Source organism: Falco cherrug, chromosome 6, assembly GCF_023634085.1.
Source record: "Falco cherrug isolate bFalChe1 chromosome 6, bFalChe1.pri, whole genome shotgun sequence".
Taxonomy (NCBI): Eukaryota; Metazoa; Chordata; class Aves; order Falconiformes; family Falconidae; genus Falco; species Falco cherrug.
Window position 1 is genome coordinate 84,455,883 of NC_073702.1, and position 16,869 is coordinate 84,472,751.

At 35.1% G+C, this 16,869-nt stretch overlaps 1 protein-coding gene across 1 annotated transcript in view; it reads left to right on the forward strand.

The window, feature by feature from the left end:
* FMN2 (formin 2) overlaps positions 1–16,869 on the forward strand; it is a 161,034-nt gene that overhangs the window by 66,503 nt on the left and 77,662 nt on the right. Inside the window, exon 7 of the mRNA XM_055714844.1 lies at positions 2,031–2,118. Within this exon, the coding sequence (XP_055570819.1) occupies positions 2,031–2,118 (88 nt within the window). The remainder of the gene's footprint in view (positions 1–2,030; positions 2,119–16,869) is intronic.

The following is a 16,869-nucleotide window of genomic DNA, read 5'->3' on the forward strand; positions in this document are numbered from 1 at the left end:
GCAAGATACTTGTTTGGTTATTATTAGAGATTTACATTGCAGCATAGTTGTGAGAAAGAGTCAATCTGCACCTTGCTACCCAAGATCTATTTTATTTTGTAAACCTTTTTTAGCTGCAAAGAAATAGATAGATAATAGCTTCTTTTTACCACAAGAAAATCTCATGTTATTTGTCCCAGCTGTATCTCAGTTCAAGGTTTAAATGAGATTTATGCTCCATTTAAAAAAAACTTTTAGAGTTATTATAGCATATTAGAAGGATAGTGTGGGATATTCTGTTTTTTCTGAAATATGTTAGTTTTCCCTTTTGAATTCAGAAAAGCTATCACATCAAATTCCAGTCCATTTGACTTCAGTTTTAAATTCCTAATAATATATTACATGGGTTAGACAATTACATAAGAATTTCTTGCTAACTTCTGACAGATGAAGTCAATAGTTATGCCTTGAATTTAGGTCCTTAACCATGTGAGTGATAGCTATGAAATACTTGGTTTCTAATGTTCAAATTTTCAGTTCATAAGCAGAATGTTGTGTTTTCACTTCATTGCAACTAGTTAGGCATCTATGAGGAAAGGAGGATGAAACATGTCATAAATGATGGTTATGAAGGTTTAAGGGGGAAGAAAAGAAGTAATAAAACAATTGGCCAGCCAACCATATCCTCAGAAAAGCCTATACTGCGAGCACCGTGAGTTTCTCGTTCCCTCTCCTAAGTAGTCACAGTGGCAGAGGTCTGGGTCAGACTTTCACTTCTTTTCAGCTACTGCTCAAACATCAATACACAAACCTGTGTCTGAACACTTAAACAAATCAAAGCTGGCCACAGGGCAAACATCTTGTGGGTACTTTTATGTTTTGTTTTGTTTTTTTTATAAAATGTGAATTGGATCACGCATTCTTTATTCTAGCTAAATTAATTCTACTTTTCTAATCTCATTTCTACTAATTAATTTCTAAATAATTGTGCCAGTGAGACTGTAGATGATACAGCACTTTGGTCCTGAGGTAGGAACTGTATAACTTAGGAAGCATACAGATGATTTTTTTAACTGCAATGTAAAATGAACTTGAACTTACAGTTGTAATTATCTGGCTTTTATTCTTTCCTCCAAGAGATTTGCAAAGGTGGTCTTCAGTGTGTTTAGTACAGTGTAAAACTCAGCAAACTGAATAGTTTAAATATTAACCTCTTCCATCTACATAATGGCTGTAGTCCTGCATTGATAAGTACTTTGACTAGAATCACAACATTTTACAGATAAGTGTCCTTCCCTGGCATTACTTGCTTCTCATACAGATGGCATAAAATTTACAGTAAGTTGAATTCAGACAGCTTAGAACCCTCTGGAAGAAAGTCTGTGGATTACTTCTTGCTTTTATGCTTGCAAAGCAACTATGTACAAAGTGTATTTTAGTGACTAATTTTAACCCCCTGAAGCAAGACATTGTGATGGCTTCATTTTATTCTTTTGTTTCTTTTAAAAACAAATAATAAAAAAAAAAAGCTTTGAGACCTTTTATATACCCTAAAAGTGATTAAAGAAAACCCCAATATGTACATGGTTATTTTGCTTTTTAAATAAAATTCATATTGGCCTCTACTACGTCAAAGACTCAAATAAAATACAAATTCTCACAGTTTTAGCTTACATCAAAGATGGAAATCATTGTGTGGTTTCGGAAACTAAAGCAATTCCAAGATAGACACAGTTGGAATTTTTTTTATATGACAGCCTGTTTCATACACTTAGTAACATCAGTGTGAAGTTGAAAGTGTACATCTGATGGCGGAGGAAGTCTAGGGGAACTTTTATAGTGACTCTTTTAGGATTAATATTCAACTAGGTGACATAGTTACACTTGTGATGAATTTATGCAGCAGAAGCAAACTTAAAAATAAAAAAAATATTTATTTTTATGTGTGTATAGACTACAAGGTACTATTTCTTGAATTTGTCATTAATAATGCAAAATATCTTATACATTTTCCTGCAGATTAATACTAATAGTTGGGTTTCTTTTGGCAGGTTGTCAAGTTGTTAAGTAACAAAAGGTCTCAAGCTGTTGGAATATTGATGTCTAGCCTTCATTTAGATATGAGGGACATTCAACATGGTAAGTGAAATAAGTATTGTTGATTCTAGCTAAGGTCACATCATTAATAATCTGGAAATCCTAATTATTTCTATCTTTTGAGATGTACAGTAAATTAATAAGAAGGTTTTTTTTCACACTACTTCTCTGAAAATAGCTTGTTCTGACATTTATTTTCCCCTTTCTAGTAACATATTCCGTTATTCTGTATAGAAAATAAAACTATTTATTTGGAGAATTGCCATCTGCAGGTTTTGTCACCTAATGGTATAAAATATAGACACTTTGATTTTGGTCTTTCTGAGGAAGAAATTTTGAGGCATTGTTCATTTTAATTCATATAGCCTCAGGACATATCCAGAAAAGTAAATTGCAACATTTAATTGATTTGCTATATAAAATAGTTCCTGTATTTGGGTTAGCACAAGCTGGAGTTCTTTCATCTGCAGCAGCACTTTTTACAAAGGGAGATCTTTCGGGTGAGTGTAATACTTTTCACATTTATGCTAAGAGACAGTAGTGCAAAAAGGTGAAAAGTGGAATTGCATTTATATTCAGAGCATCCCTTATGTTTCCCAAAGGCTTTGGATAGATTTGAAGCAGATTGAATTATCCTGTGAAGTGCCAGCCTATCTATTAAATAAATGTGGTTTCAAGTATAACGCAGACTTCATAAATCACAAAAACATCTTGTGAACTTTCTAGGCTACGTAGTTACAGCCATGCATTCAGTTTACTATGATTTGCTTATTTTGTGAAATTATTCACAAATAGAACAAATTTCAGAGTGCTCTGTCAGCTAGTGAGTAACTCTTAATCACAATTTTAAGTTTTTATTAAACTGTTTTGATGGTTACTAGACTTCCTTAAGCTGATGCACTTAAGATGGTAGTCATAGAGCAAGGCGCCAGTACTGGCGCCAAGAAGTACTTGGTATTTCCAAAGCTGGCAGATGTAGTTCAGTTAAGTCATAGAGCAAAATCTGAAAACAATGATATGGTCCTTTCCTTCAGTCAAATATTCAACTTGGTTTCAGTTAATAATGAGAACCTTATGAACAAAGGAGTCCGCCTAACATCTGTGTCTGTGGTAAAGCCAACACAAGTTCATTGAAAATTTGCTTGCTTAACATGCAACACTAACAATAACATGGCATGAATGTCAGTAGTTGAAGGGGTCAAACAATATTATACTTAACCTTTATCCCATTACAATATTAAGCACACATGATCATCTAAGAGCTGTGTGCAGATTTTGTATATTCCTCTTTCAATAGCTGTTTTCTAAAACCAAGTCTTTGCAAAGGGGAATTTAGGAGCACTCTTATTCCCTTGCTGTGCAGAAATGATTGAACAAACATGAAAGAACTTTTGTCTGATGGAGGACTTTGTGGAAATGGTTGGAAGATCCTGGTGTTAATTTTTTTTTTTTTTTTAATGAACATAAAATAGGCGTGGAGGAAAAGTGGTGGGGAGCAGGAAAGAAATTTGCATGGTCGGGGGCAAGGAAAATAGAGGAGACATCTCACCAAGAAGTATTTCTGGCATCAGTCACTCCATGCAGAGTTCTCAGAGTGATGTAACCATAGAGCCTGTGGAGAAATTATAAAATCACAAGCCCAAGTATTTAGCTTCACCTTCATGTATGCACTATTTTTACTTGATTGTTAAAAAGTAAGGGGTTTACATGTCTTTTGGGTTTAAAGGTTACTGCTTTACCTGCTGTGACTTGAATATACTAACGAGGCAGTCCTATCAAAAATTAAAATAATTTTAAAGAGTGGCTGCATGAGCAAAATAAGCAAGTGATATGTTTGCTCTTTATACATGAATTTTAAGATGTACAACAATAACTGCTACAAAACCTGTGACCAGTGCTCTTAGTTTCCTGGCCCAGGGTTTTAGTGGTGGTCTTAAGTTTTTACTATGTTTAATGTACAGTGCCATGTACATTTACCCATATCTCAAGCAATGATTTTTTGTGAATTTGAAAGCCAGGCAAATGAAACTACGCTCGCCCCAACAATCTGTGGTACTAGGCAACTGTCTTTGTAGGCTTTCTTGTAAATATTCCCTATATTGCTTTAAAGTGTATCTATGGGATGTGGTGTTCATGCAGACTGCAGGAAAATTTTAATTTATTCCTTTTCTTTTTTTCTTCTTTTTTTTCCCTTTTTTTCTTTTTGGCCACAAAAAAGCACCCAGAGAGAGAGAAACTTCCACTGCAATGTGGTATTCAGTATATTTCTTGGTTTGCATACTATAGCGTTTTACTTTTATTGATTTAGACAAATTTCAAAGTGTTACAGGAACAGAAGGGAAAACAATTGTGCTGGGTATTAATTCACCTAATAAATTTATAATTTGAAGTTTTGATTCATATTGTGTTTAACTGAAGAGCTTAAAATAACTTGAAACCTAGGCAAATGTTCTATCAATGTCTTGTAATTTTTTTGTTGTTTCATTGATTTTTTTGTTGTTATTTATTTTTGTTTGCTTTTTAAGATACAAAACAATGTTGAAGTATTGTCTGCAAGAAACAATCCTTGAGGAAAGATTGTTTTGGAAACTTGAAAGTTTGAGAATTATTTATGATATTTGTTAACTAATCTTGAACACTTAGCTACTTTTTCATGCATGTGTGACCAGATGGGATTTAATGGAAGATCTTAGAATATTCTAACATATGCTAAATAGCTTTTCTTGATGATGATGAAATCAGTGTTAAGTGTCTGCTGGTAGAATTGCATTTGTCTGCTCCTGACTCTGAGGTAGGTTTGTGAAGACAAACTCCCAAACCCTAGCTGCTTTGAAAGAATTTTTACAGTGTGGAAGGAATAGTTGTAATAATCAGAGCACATTTGTACTGAACTCTAGTACGTCTTTCTAGTAGTGCTTTAAAGTAGGGTAGATTGATTTTTGTTGTTGTTACGGGGTGGTTTTTTTTTAGTGGATTCTAATTGTTAACAGAAATTCCCAGCTATTTTATGAAGTCTAGGCTAGAACTATAAGAAATACTGGTCTCTTTAGTCACAGTGCCATTTCTCTATGTTATTAGTACAAAAATGAGTCCTTTTCTCATGGTTTCTCTGGTTTCACACACGGTTTTACTGATGCCTGTTTTTTACAATCAACTATGCAAAACGCTTTATCCAGGCATTTTGCTTGCTTTTTTATTTTTGCTATACCACAAATATCCTTTATCCAGGATTATGTTCCCACTGGAAATATAGCTGTATTTGGCTGCATGATTCAGACAAAGCCTGAGAAATGCCATACAAGCACTTCTTACATATTTTTCCTTTATAGCTCAGATTTTATTCCTAGAGAAAAGACTTTGGTTTCAACAGTAGTCATTTGGGTTTTTTTCTTGATATTTCAGAGGTGCAGCGTGTGCTTAAATTGGAGATTCAGCAAGGTTCCATTTAACTGCATATAGTATTCTATGATGAGCACCCTGTACATTAGTATGTAATTCCATGTTAAGTCTGAGTTTGCATTTAGGGACTCTGTCTCTTAATTTAAGAGCACTCTTGTTAACAAAGTTGTCTGTCATCACGTGAACAACTGTTTGAAATTGTAACTATGTTGCAGAGAACATGCTTGTCAGTGCCTTCCCCAATGGTATAAAGATTCACTGTATTCTCCTCCAAGTTTGAGCTTTTATGGCTGTTAACAAGTGCAGAAAGAACAGCAAAAAGTTCCACGTCTGTAAAAGTAGAAGCAAAAATTAAACTGAATATGTCAGCCAGATGAAAAGCAATTTTTTATACTTCATGCAGACAAATATTACATTTACTGCACAGTCAGTTTTTTTACCTGGTATTTATTTCCAAAATGGAACGTAATCTTTTATTCACCAAGACCATCTTAGTCTGAGAATGCCTTGTAAATGTTGAAAGTAGAAGTCTGGCAAAAATGGCATATGCAGTTCTCTAACTTTTGAAGTTGTCTGTAATCTTCTCCAACTCAGTAAGTTTCCCTTAAGAGGGTTTATTATTGCAGGCAAGGTGTTACCTCTGGCATGGCTGCGATACTCTAAATACAGTTAATTTCTGTAAGGTTTTGCATAGCACTTTGTGGTTGCCCTGGCTCTGTTGGGAGTAGTTTGGAGATTTCTGCCTCTGTATTTTGGACCACCTTTCTTATATCCTCATTTAAGAAGTCATTTCCATCCCCCCACCCCCGAGACACTGGTAATCTACAGAATTTGATGGAGGTAACCTGTCCCATTCTGATAACTGGGGGGCAACAGGACAGGACAGGATGACAAACAACCCCAAACCTACACACACACACACACACACCCAAAAAAAAGAAAAAAAACCAACAACAAAACCACACAACAACAAAAAAAGCCCAAAACCTAAACAAAACCAAACAAAACAAAATTAAAAAAACCCAAATGAACAAACTTGTGGAAAAACGTATGGAAGACCAAGGCTTTAATTTTTAATTACAGCCTTCAGCATGTTGTTTAGTGCTGCTAGAAACAGAGCTTATATAAAATAATGTAATAGGAAAAATAGTTATGGAAAGGGCAGGCAGATTCACCTAACAGCCAGTAAAGCCCAACCTTTTAATCTGGATTTGAGATTATTTTAGTGAGAGTTGTATCTGCAGCAGAGCTTGCTCTGCTAGCAGAAGTACAACTTTGAACAACAGACGTATCTTTTGCCTGAATTCAAGACAGATGTGCAGGAAGTGAATGTACTTTAAATGTTAGTGAGCAAAATAAATGTTTATTCTTTAGTATTTGTCTATTAGTGACAAAGAAACATGAGGAAATCTTGGTTTTCTTTTCTGACTTGACTGCTCACACTAGCACATAGAAATTATGAGCTAGGAGAGACTGTCAAAGCTTAATAAAATTATTTCATTGGAGGTGGAGGATAGAATGTCTCTTGCGCTACATTATTTTGATGTTCTCTGCAGGAATTCTTCATGCATTGAAGTATCACATAGTCTCAGTGGTCATAGGTCCAAGAGATGCTCTAAATGGAAAGCAATCAGAAAAGAATGAATTAACATCTGAATAATAAGACTCATGATTAGTTTATCTAAGGTGCAGAGGTGATCTGAGCACTATTTACCCTAATAACAATGTATGTGTAAGAGGAAAATAATTTGAAACTCTTAACATAATACTGAAATATTTGTCAAGAATGTGTATCTTCACAAAAGACATTTTACTTTTTAAAGAACCAATGACAACAAAACAATACATGATTGGAACATGTTCTTTGGACATTGTTATACTGGATGGTAGATCAGCTGCCCAAAATTTTTATTTCTGTCAATTTAAGTTATGAAAAAAAAAATCCTGGATGTAAGAAAATGTATAGAACATTTTTTTATTCAGGTGGCAAGCCTGTATTTCTTAATTAAAGGAGTTATCCATCAAGTGATTGCAGCCAGTGCACGCAAATTATAAAGTTTGAAACTTTGCCTGTTTCTTCTGGTTTATTAGTTGAAAACTGAATTTTTTGGAAACATTTTTCTCGTAATCAAATATTGTGCATTTAGCTGCCTAAAACCTTAAAAGATTGTGGCTTAAACTCCCCCTCTGATATCCTTTCCAACATGTGTTTAGATTCTTCTGAGATACTACCAAGAAAAGATTTGTTGGTCCAGAATTTTCCTGTCCTGTGAACTAGCACTTCCTCAAAACTTCACACCGTAATCCTGTCTTATTCCTCTCTTTCTTCTAAGCTTTATGCTACCATATTCGTTACGTTATGCCTGCTGTTAGCAAGCTTACACATTTTATTTGCTTATATAATTACTTTACAAGCTCCTATTGTGAAATTATTGGTAAGGAAAACAATGGGATACACAAAATGACTTTTTATAAAAGACAGACTAGACTTAGAGTGACACACACATATGTATCACTGCAAATGTTTCTATTGCTTTGAGCTATTAGTATGCCCACACTGTGATGTACCAAGCAGCCAAAAGTAATTCTGGAGCCCTTGTCTGGCCACTCCTGCCAGAGGCAGCAAGTGAGGGAGGACAACAAAGGCCCTTGGAGATAGCTGGGGGTTCTAATGGATGTGCCATAAACACCTGAGCTGTGGCTGAAGCCCCTGAAAGCCAGTTGTGAGTAGTGAAAGCATGCTTCAAGTCTCATTTCCATCCTCTGAGATTTTCTGAAACTTAATTCACAGTGATCAGAGGCCAATAAAGTAATAGCAGCAGTTATTAAGGAAAAAATACAACCTTGTTTATAATTTCCTTTAAGTAGGCATGCAACACATCAAGATAATGGACAGAAACACTCATATCACTAAGAAAGGAACTGAATGTTTTATGTGATACATCCTTGGAATTTACAATTAAAAATAAATTTATAGAATTAAACCAGTTTTCTATAATGCAAAATACATTTTACAGTTAGTTTTTTTAAATGAGGAAAATCATATTGAGTTTTTTCATGATATTTGAATCAGCAGACACTAATTACTGCCACATTGGATAGTTTGGATAATTAAAGATTTTTGTTGTTGTTAAGAACATATGAATGTAATTTAATAGAGAAGTTTTGTAAGAAACTGTAACTGCATTGTTTGTCTGTTGTTTCAGTTGAAACAGTTTATTTTTTTTTCTTGGAAGTCTGATTAACTTTGAAAGTTTGAGAGAAAAGTTTCAGGAAAGTTCTGTTCTCCCAAAAGAAAAAAAAGCGGTACTGTTATTTCTCATTCATGTACCATGTAGTCACTTATAAGAGGGATGATTGCAAAATTCTAAGCATAAAAGCAATAAAATGTATGTTATTAGCATTGGTACCATGCAAAAATTCAGGGGAGGGATGGAGAAAAAGAGCACCTGGTCTTCCCACAGCAGAAAAAATTTCCAGTGGTCATACTTTTATACATTGCTACACTACGCAGAGATTTTAGCATTATGAAAATTAAGAAATTCTTATTAATTGACTAAGACCTTCCAGTAATAATGTCACATATTTTTTCATTAAGTCACAAGTTTAGGGGAAAAAGGATGTTTACCAAAACAGTCTGTTTGTGATCTTTTGATGTGGGTGTTATACTTGAATATATTTATACACACAAAAATTGTATAAAAAAATTAACGCCACTCACATGTACATAGTTGTTAAAATCTAATTAAACATAAGGTATTTAAAATGAGGATTTAGTAAAACTTGCAAGGTGAGTACCTTTTTTTTTTTTCTTCTTTTACATTCAGTGTACCTATTTTTACTGTATATTCCTTATAATTCCTCTTTTAAGGAAGTAATTAAAATTATATGCCATATTAGGTCAAATGGAGACCTACCTAGCTTAGTACCTGATCTCCTGTGTGGATAAACTGGGGGTGGGGGTTGGGATAGGTGAGTGGCACTGGTCATTCATTACATAATTTTAATAGATCTGTATTTTATCTTATTTTATCTTTTTTGCAGTAGTATTCTTTCTCCAAATTGAAAAGTTGTTTTGGAATTACTTTCATACACATTATCTTTTCTATTGATTTTTTTTCCTTGTCACCAGTCTATGATCTATAGTTTTCTTTCCTCTCTTTGCAAATGGGGTGACTGTCTACTATTAAGATTCACATGCACCATATCGTATGCCTATGCCATGGTATTGCATCATCTTCTATTTCTGCCTTCATTTTTTCTGTATTGCTACTGACATTCTGTTTGCCCTTTAAATGTTGCTGATTATTGAGCTTAAGTTTTCAGAGAGCTATGAAGAAAATCTGTCTTTTTTGCTGGGGCAATAGTTGCTAATTTTGTACCCATCGCATTTTACAGTTTGGGTTATTTTTTTTTTCCATCTACGTTCAATGTATTGACACTAAATATTTGAGACATCCTTTTGTACATGTTTGTGGTTAGTTTTTAAATGGCTGGCTTTTATTATCTGCCAACATTACCACCTTATGTTCTTTAACCAGCATGGGAACCTGCAGACATCCTAGTAAGACTCCACTACTACAACTCTGTACTTTTACAAAAATGAATCTGTTTTCATTGTTTTCCTATTTTTTGAGCAGTTTTTCTTTTTAATCTGAGTAGGCCTTTTCTTTTATCCCATGACGGTATAATTTTTCTGAAGCCTTAGGTAAGCATTGTGAGGAGCTTTTTGCAAATCGGGTATCAGTCTGTTCAGCCTTACCTTTGCCTTAATTGATTCCATTACAGCAGTACTATTTAATTTGTTGCTCACCAGTGTCTACTACAAAATGACATGCTACCTCTCTTTCTCATTACATCCATTTATCTGTATATTCTTTAAAAGAGCTGTTCTGCCGTATAATACATAGACACTTCCCAGGCACAGAAGTCAGACAGACTGCTTTGTAGTTTCCAGCATCATCTCAGGAATCCTCTTAAAATTTGCATTTGTATGTTCTGAAAGTTGTTCAGTTTTGAGATGGTGCTCAAAATGTATCGGTCAAGAAGCGCAGAACTTGTCTGAGAACCTCTTTGACCTTTTCTGTTTCTTGAATCCTAACACAAATACTTTGTTTAACCTTTTCTGAGTCTTTCTTTTGTGCTCTTTTTACATCTAGATTATCTGCACGCCAAACTGTTTCCTGTCAGGCTTCATACATCTGATGTGTTTGAAAGCAGTTTTATGAGTAGCATTATGCATTTGGCAAGTCCGTTTTAGACCCTTTTGTTCTTGTCCAATTTACATTGAACTTACAAGACAGCTTTTCTGTTTTCTTTGGCTGATTTCCACCTTTTGAAGAACATATTTTAATTACAGGTGTCACCCATGCTCTTACTTTTAATTATGTGTGTGGTTTTGGGAAGCAGGAATATTAGGGATATAAAGAGACTAGGGGGAAAAAAAGGGGTGCTTTTGAATTTTTCAGGTGATGATTTATTTTTTTTCTCTGAACCTCTAATGTAGCACCTGTAAGCTTCCTCTGACCTCCAAGCTTTTTTACCTTTTTAACTGGCTTCTCATTTTAATGTCATTCCTCCTTGGAAAGTCCAATTTTATGTAATACTTAAAAAAAAAACCCAACCTTTTTCCCCTGTCCTGTAAAGAAATTTAATTTAAGATGGTTGTGGTTTCTCTAACTGTTTTGTACTTTATTCGGAAGTAAATCAAGTGTTGCTTTGCCTCTTTTGGCATTTCTACCTAGTTGCTTTGAGTAATAATTGTAATACCCTGAAATTTAGACTCTGCATAATGTACTTAACAGATTAAACCTTCTGCTATTATGTTTTCTATGTTGCATTGTGCAGCTTTTAATGTTTAGAAATCATTATTAATGTGCTTGTTGAGTGATCTGTAATAGGGTACTTACTGTGGTTTTTCTGTGTAGGCATGAACTCCCTCTGCAGGGAACGTTAGATCTGTTAAAATTGCATTGACTAACTCATCTTTCCTTCAGTATTCCTTGCCACACTTCTACAGTAGCAATTAGGGCACCATATACAACCTCATATTGTTAAGTGTCACACTGATTATCTTCCTTCAGTTACATTTGGATCAGCCATCAGATCCATCCGTAAATATAAATTTGGCCATTGCAAAGGTTAGATGCCCAGAAACTATACGGAAACACATCATGTGTGCAGCCTGGATTTTGTCTGTTGAGCTCTGCTTATCTAGCTCAGTTTTCTCACTCCTCTCTCTCAGTTTATACCTGGAGTTCCCTCCTCCCTGCTGCACCACCTTCTCCTCCGGCCACGCTCGCCAGGCATGCTGCCCGCTGCGACCACCAGCCCTGGTCCCCACTCCCAGCAGCAGGTGGCAACTGCAGCCCACCTTGCTGCTGGTGACAGTCCTGGACGGAGCCCACCACCCCAGCTCTGTCGGGCGAGGTGCTCGACCCTGTGGCTTCACCCTGCTTTCCAGATTTGAGCAAAGCGCTGCTGCTTGGCATGCTGCTCACCCAGTGAACATCCGCGTTGGGAAACGGTTTGGAGTGCAAGGAAGGGAAAGAGTGTTGGAAAGGTGGGAGAGTGATTTATTTGCTCTTTCCATCCATCGTCCACCGTTGGTAGGGTAAGAAACAGTACAGGGGAAAGTAGGGGGTTTCTACTGCAAAAATTGTGAAATGTAGCCTGGGAGCCCGCGGCTTCTCACGCTGGAGCTGTTGCATTGGTGCTCTGGTACCTGCCATTTGATGAGGTACCTGGGTTTATCCTGCTCTTTTCTTTCTCTTCTTCTGTTGTGGTCTCTAGACAATGAGAGATCAAGGTTATTTTTGTTGTTCTGCTGCTTCTTAGAAAACGTCCTCAAGCAATGTGTTGTGTTCTCTGATTTTAGTGAAGCTGCATTTGGCTTTAGCCACCTGGACACAAAGTGTAGCTCAATGGCATTGAACCGAAGCAACATGCAGTGTCTCTTGTAATCTTAAAGACCTCAGTAGGGCAAATCCAGTCATAACACTGAAATAAATACACATAGGTGATTCCAAATATAATTTTAATTTATTTTTATTTTTATAATCTTTTTTTTTTATAATGTAGGTATTTTGGTTTTCCACATATCTAGATATCTAGATATTTGGTTTTATTGCACTCCCAGCCTTTATTTCCTTGAGTTATTAATACCAGCTTTTGAGAAACACTTTGGAGCGTGAAAAAAGATGGAACTTAAACCATAAACACACATCCTTCTGCCCTCAGTTATCACAGTATTGTGATTTGAATTAGTAAAAATGTGTCATCTGTCATCTACATAGCCAAAAGTCTTTTTGCATTATTTTCATAATCCCACCACACTTAGAACATGGACTAAATATCACAAGATCATTACATCATTTTCTTAGCATCTGTAGCTCTTTAATACTGTAACTCCAGAATATTTGGTGAAAGGCTTAATGTGCATTAGTACGATGAAATCCCTGGTGTTTATCCAGACATCAGACTGGGAAGACATATAGAATAGCAAGCTACATCAAAACTGCTCTTTGCTGTGCCAAAAATAATTTTTTAAATTTTATTCAGAGCACAAATTCAGAGTGTGTAATTTTATTTTGGTAAGATACTACCATCTGACAAAGAGAAAGGCAAATTTGCTTTTGAAATGAAACTCTTGAATGTTTTGTGATTGTAATTCTTGAGCAAGAAAATTTATATTTTGACTTGTAACTGCAACAACTGACTGTACAGCAATTATAGATAAACGAGAACTAACTTTGCCTGATTTCTGAATCCCTGTAAGTTTTCATGTAGGGTTTTCTAACTAGCTCTGCTACTACAGATCCTGGTATCATCATACACAACTGGCTAGCTTGAACCACAAGCAGGGAAAGTTTGTTTCTGAATGATTGTGCATGTCATCATGGCTAAAAGGACTTGCAGTACTTTCTATTGCAGATCATCAAAAGGTAGCAACATTCCACGTAGTCTAGGTAAAATGATTTAGGCTTGTTGATGTTAGAGAAGACTAGTAGAGACCTTCCGAGTGACCTAGCAAAGGGCAAACATGCAGCTCAACTCTAGGTTTTTAGAAAGATCATTCTAAGCATTTAGTCTGGCTGCTAAATAATGAAAGTCATGTAATATTGCCTGCTAATTTCTGCCTCAAGGTATTAGTCTGTATAAATATGAACATTTTAGCAGTATAAATGATCTTGAGTTCCAGCTGAAATTCTGACCCTTCAACCTTTTGCTTTCTTTGAAGTCACTGATAGTTTTGCCATTGACTTCAGTGAGTCTAGGATTTCATACAAATACCTTGAGTGATGGAGAAGTCAATATATCCCATGAAACATTGTTCAAAAGGTTAATTTCCCTCACTTTTAACACTTAAAATATTCTTTCCGTAAGGAATTTGACAGATTAATTTACAGACATCATTCCTTCCTGCTTTTGCTCTGTGAAATAACAGGGCCATCTACTTTCAGATATCTTCACATGCAGGTATGCATAAGAACTGTAGTCAAGTTGCTTCTTAACTTTCTTCTGTATAAACTAAATAGATCAAGCAATTCAACAGGAGGACAAATTCTTGAGGTTATCCTGCTGTTGCCTTTGGTCTCTTTGATATTCGTCCAGTGATAGCTGTAGTCCAAAGGTTGTTTTGACTTCTAGTTACTCCTTGAGAGACAAGGAGTCTTATGTAGTCATTGATTGTGATTACTGAGTGTAATCCAGACAGTTCTTTGCTGAATTTGGGTCTGCTCAGGGAATAGCAGCTGTCCCGTTAGCATTGTCACCTGGAATTCACTGAGGATTAATAATATTTCTAATATCTTTATTTTTTCTGTTGGTAAAGATATGTTTAGTTGCAGTAAGCTGAGAGCAGATTCCTGTGGAAGCCTAAGATACTCTCCTTGCTGGTAGTGTTTTATGAGCCATTAAATTTTCAGATCTATGAGTTAGGCAGTTGTTAACTCATTTAATGTTGACGCTTAAGTAATTTAATATAAGTATTCTAAATTGCCAGCTGGACACACCAGGAGCTCCATTAACTGTACATTAACTGTGGGTAAATTGAAAGCACAAAAGCTAAGATCTAAGTTAGCTGCTTAATGTAGAGAATATATTTTTTGGAAAAAACATACATTAGTTAACTACACTGCTAACTTTATTAAATAAATTTGCCAAGTGCTATATAACTGATAAAACTGGTATACACTTGCCATTATTATGAGGGATGAATCGTGATCATATAATCTCAAAAAAATATAATAACAAAAAAATCAAGAGGTTCAATGATAGATTAGAATAATGATTGTAGTGGAATGTGCATAAGGAACATGGAAATATTTGGGACTGTTAGAGCTGTTCATGGTCACAGAGTAAGGCAGGAAATACAGAGATCCCATACAAAAAAATTAGTGTACTTCTAGTGACTATGATGTTAGAATAAGTAATAAATTATTCTTCCCATAGCTGGAATAGTTTTAATCTACATTTATTCTTCACTTTGGACTACTTTAAACCTACATTTCATCCTTGTCAGTGAATTCCAAACAAATTTCCTTCTCCTCCTCCTGCATTTTCTTTTCATTTAGAATGAGCTCCTTAAAGCATGAAAGAAAAAGCTGGACCCTTTGCTTATGGTCTGGAGTTCTCAGAGCTGGCTATGACTTTGTTTACTTTTAGTTACTCTAATGTTAAAAGATAAGGTGGAATTAAACTGAAAGCCAGCAAATTTGAATTCTGAAAAAAATCTACATGTAATTAAAAGTCTCGATTACTTGGAAGCCTGAAGGCTTGTTTGTATTCCAAACAAGTCTTTCTAACTCCTTCCAGCTGCACTCAGTAAGAGATGCTACCTTGTTCTGCAAAGTTTGACTTGCATATATCCTTTGACTGTCACAGTTATACCATCACTGGTACCACAATTAGCCTTGGAGCTCCCAGATATAATGTCATTGAAATAGAGACCAAAAAGCATTAGAGCCTATGTGGATCTAAAAGAAAAGTCAAACACTAACACAGAAACCCCAAATTTTATTTCAGTTAACTCTTGAATGCAAAGCTACAAATCATAGCTGTCTGCAGACAGATTGATACACAATGTCAGATCTATTGCATATGTGCCTTGTAGCTGATGTGTTTGTGCAGTTTGTTTTAATAACATGCACTGTAAACACATACAGTCACATAAACATCCCAAAAATATATTCCTCAGATATTCTGTTCTAGTAGTCTCACCACCAAAAGTGATAGAGTTGATAGGTATGACAAGTTTCCTTTTGAGAACCTCTAAACGAAATGCCTGTGCCATGCTATGGCTACCTTAATCAGGAAGTAAAAAAGCTTAGTACAAGGTGATAATGAAGTAAAAACCAATAACATTGTAGGGTTTTTATAGTAGAAATTTTATTTTTTGTAACAGAATTTCATAAATGTAAAATATATCCATATGTCAATGATTAATTTTACATTAAAATCTTGCTCTTGAAATGTTTTTTAAAATACATTTGAGGACAGAAGGTTGCCTAGAGAACAGCAACCCCCTACTATAAGCATGAAGTACTTTTTTTAAAAAAAAAAAAAAACACAAACCAGCCACCAATGTATTTAAATGTCTTACATTATTTGCATTTGTGTGCTATGCTAAGCCTTAAGCTGTGTTTTGGGAGTTATAGTGGTAGTCTTTTCCAGTTTGTTGAAATTGTTGAACCCTACCAGTCAATCTTGTGCTTCAAATTCACTCCCAAGCGACCAGCCCCTGGCAGGTTCATGGAGATTGTTTGCTTCTCTACACACTATAGTTTAAAATAAGTGTAATCTGGTAAAAAACTAGTCTTTTGTCAACCTTCCTATACCCTATACCCATGGTTTTTCACCTGCCAAATTCAAACAAATCTTATCTAAACAATTAAGATAAGCATTGAAGTACTCTCTATAGTCAAATCAGCAAACCTCTCAAAACTAGAACTGAAATACAATCTCTCTAAATTAAACAGTCTACAATGGCAATCATGTTTGTATTTAAACATTTTATTCTGAAAGGATTACAGCATTGGTCTCCGTATTTTTTCCTGCCTAGACAAGAAGGCGACATACTGAGTCAAACAAAATATATTTGTTCTCTAAGAACTGAACTTGCACACTTTTTATAAACAAAGTGTATAGGTGTATGAATTTAGGCTTCACATAATCAATATCTGCTGTCCTTAACATAGTAGACGACTGTTTGAAATGTACATAATGTAACTGTTTATATTAACTATGTATAGCTATATATAAAATCTAGTTATGTATTTTGTTGTATGTCTGTATATATAGTTTTATGTATGTAAAAAAGCTCTGTCAATACAATTTTATTGCTGTATATTAGGAATACAACATTAGGGAATAGGAATGCTAAGGACAAATGTC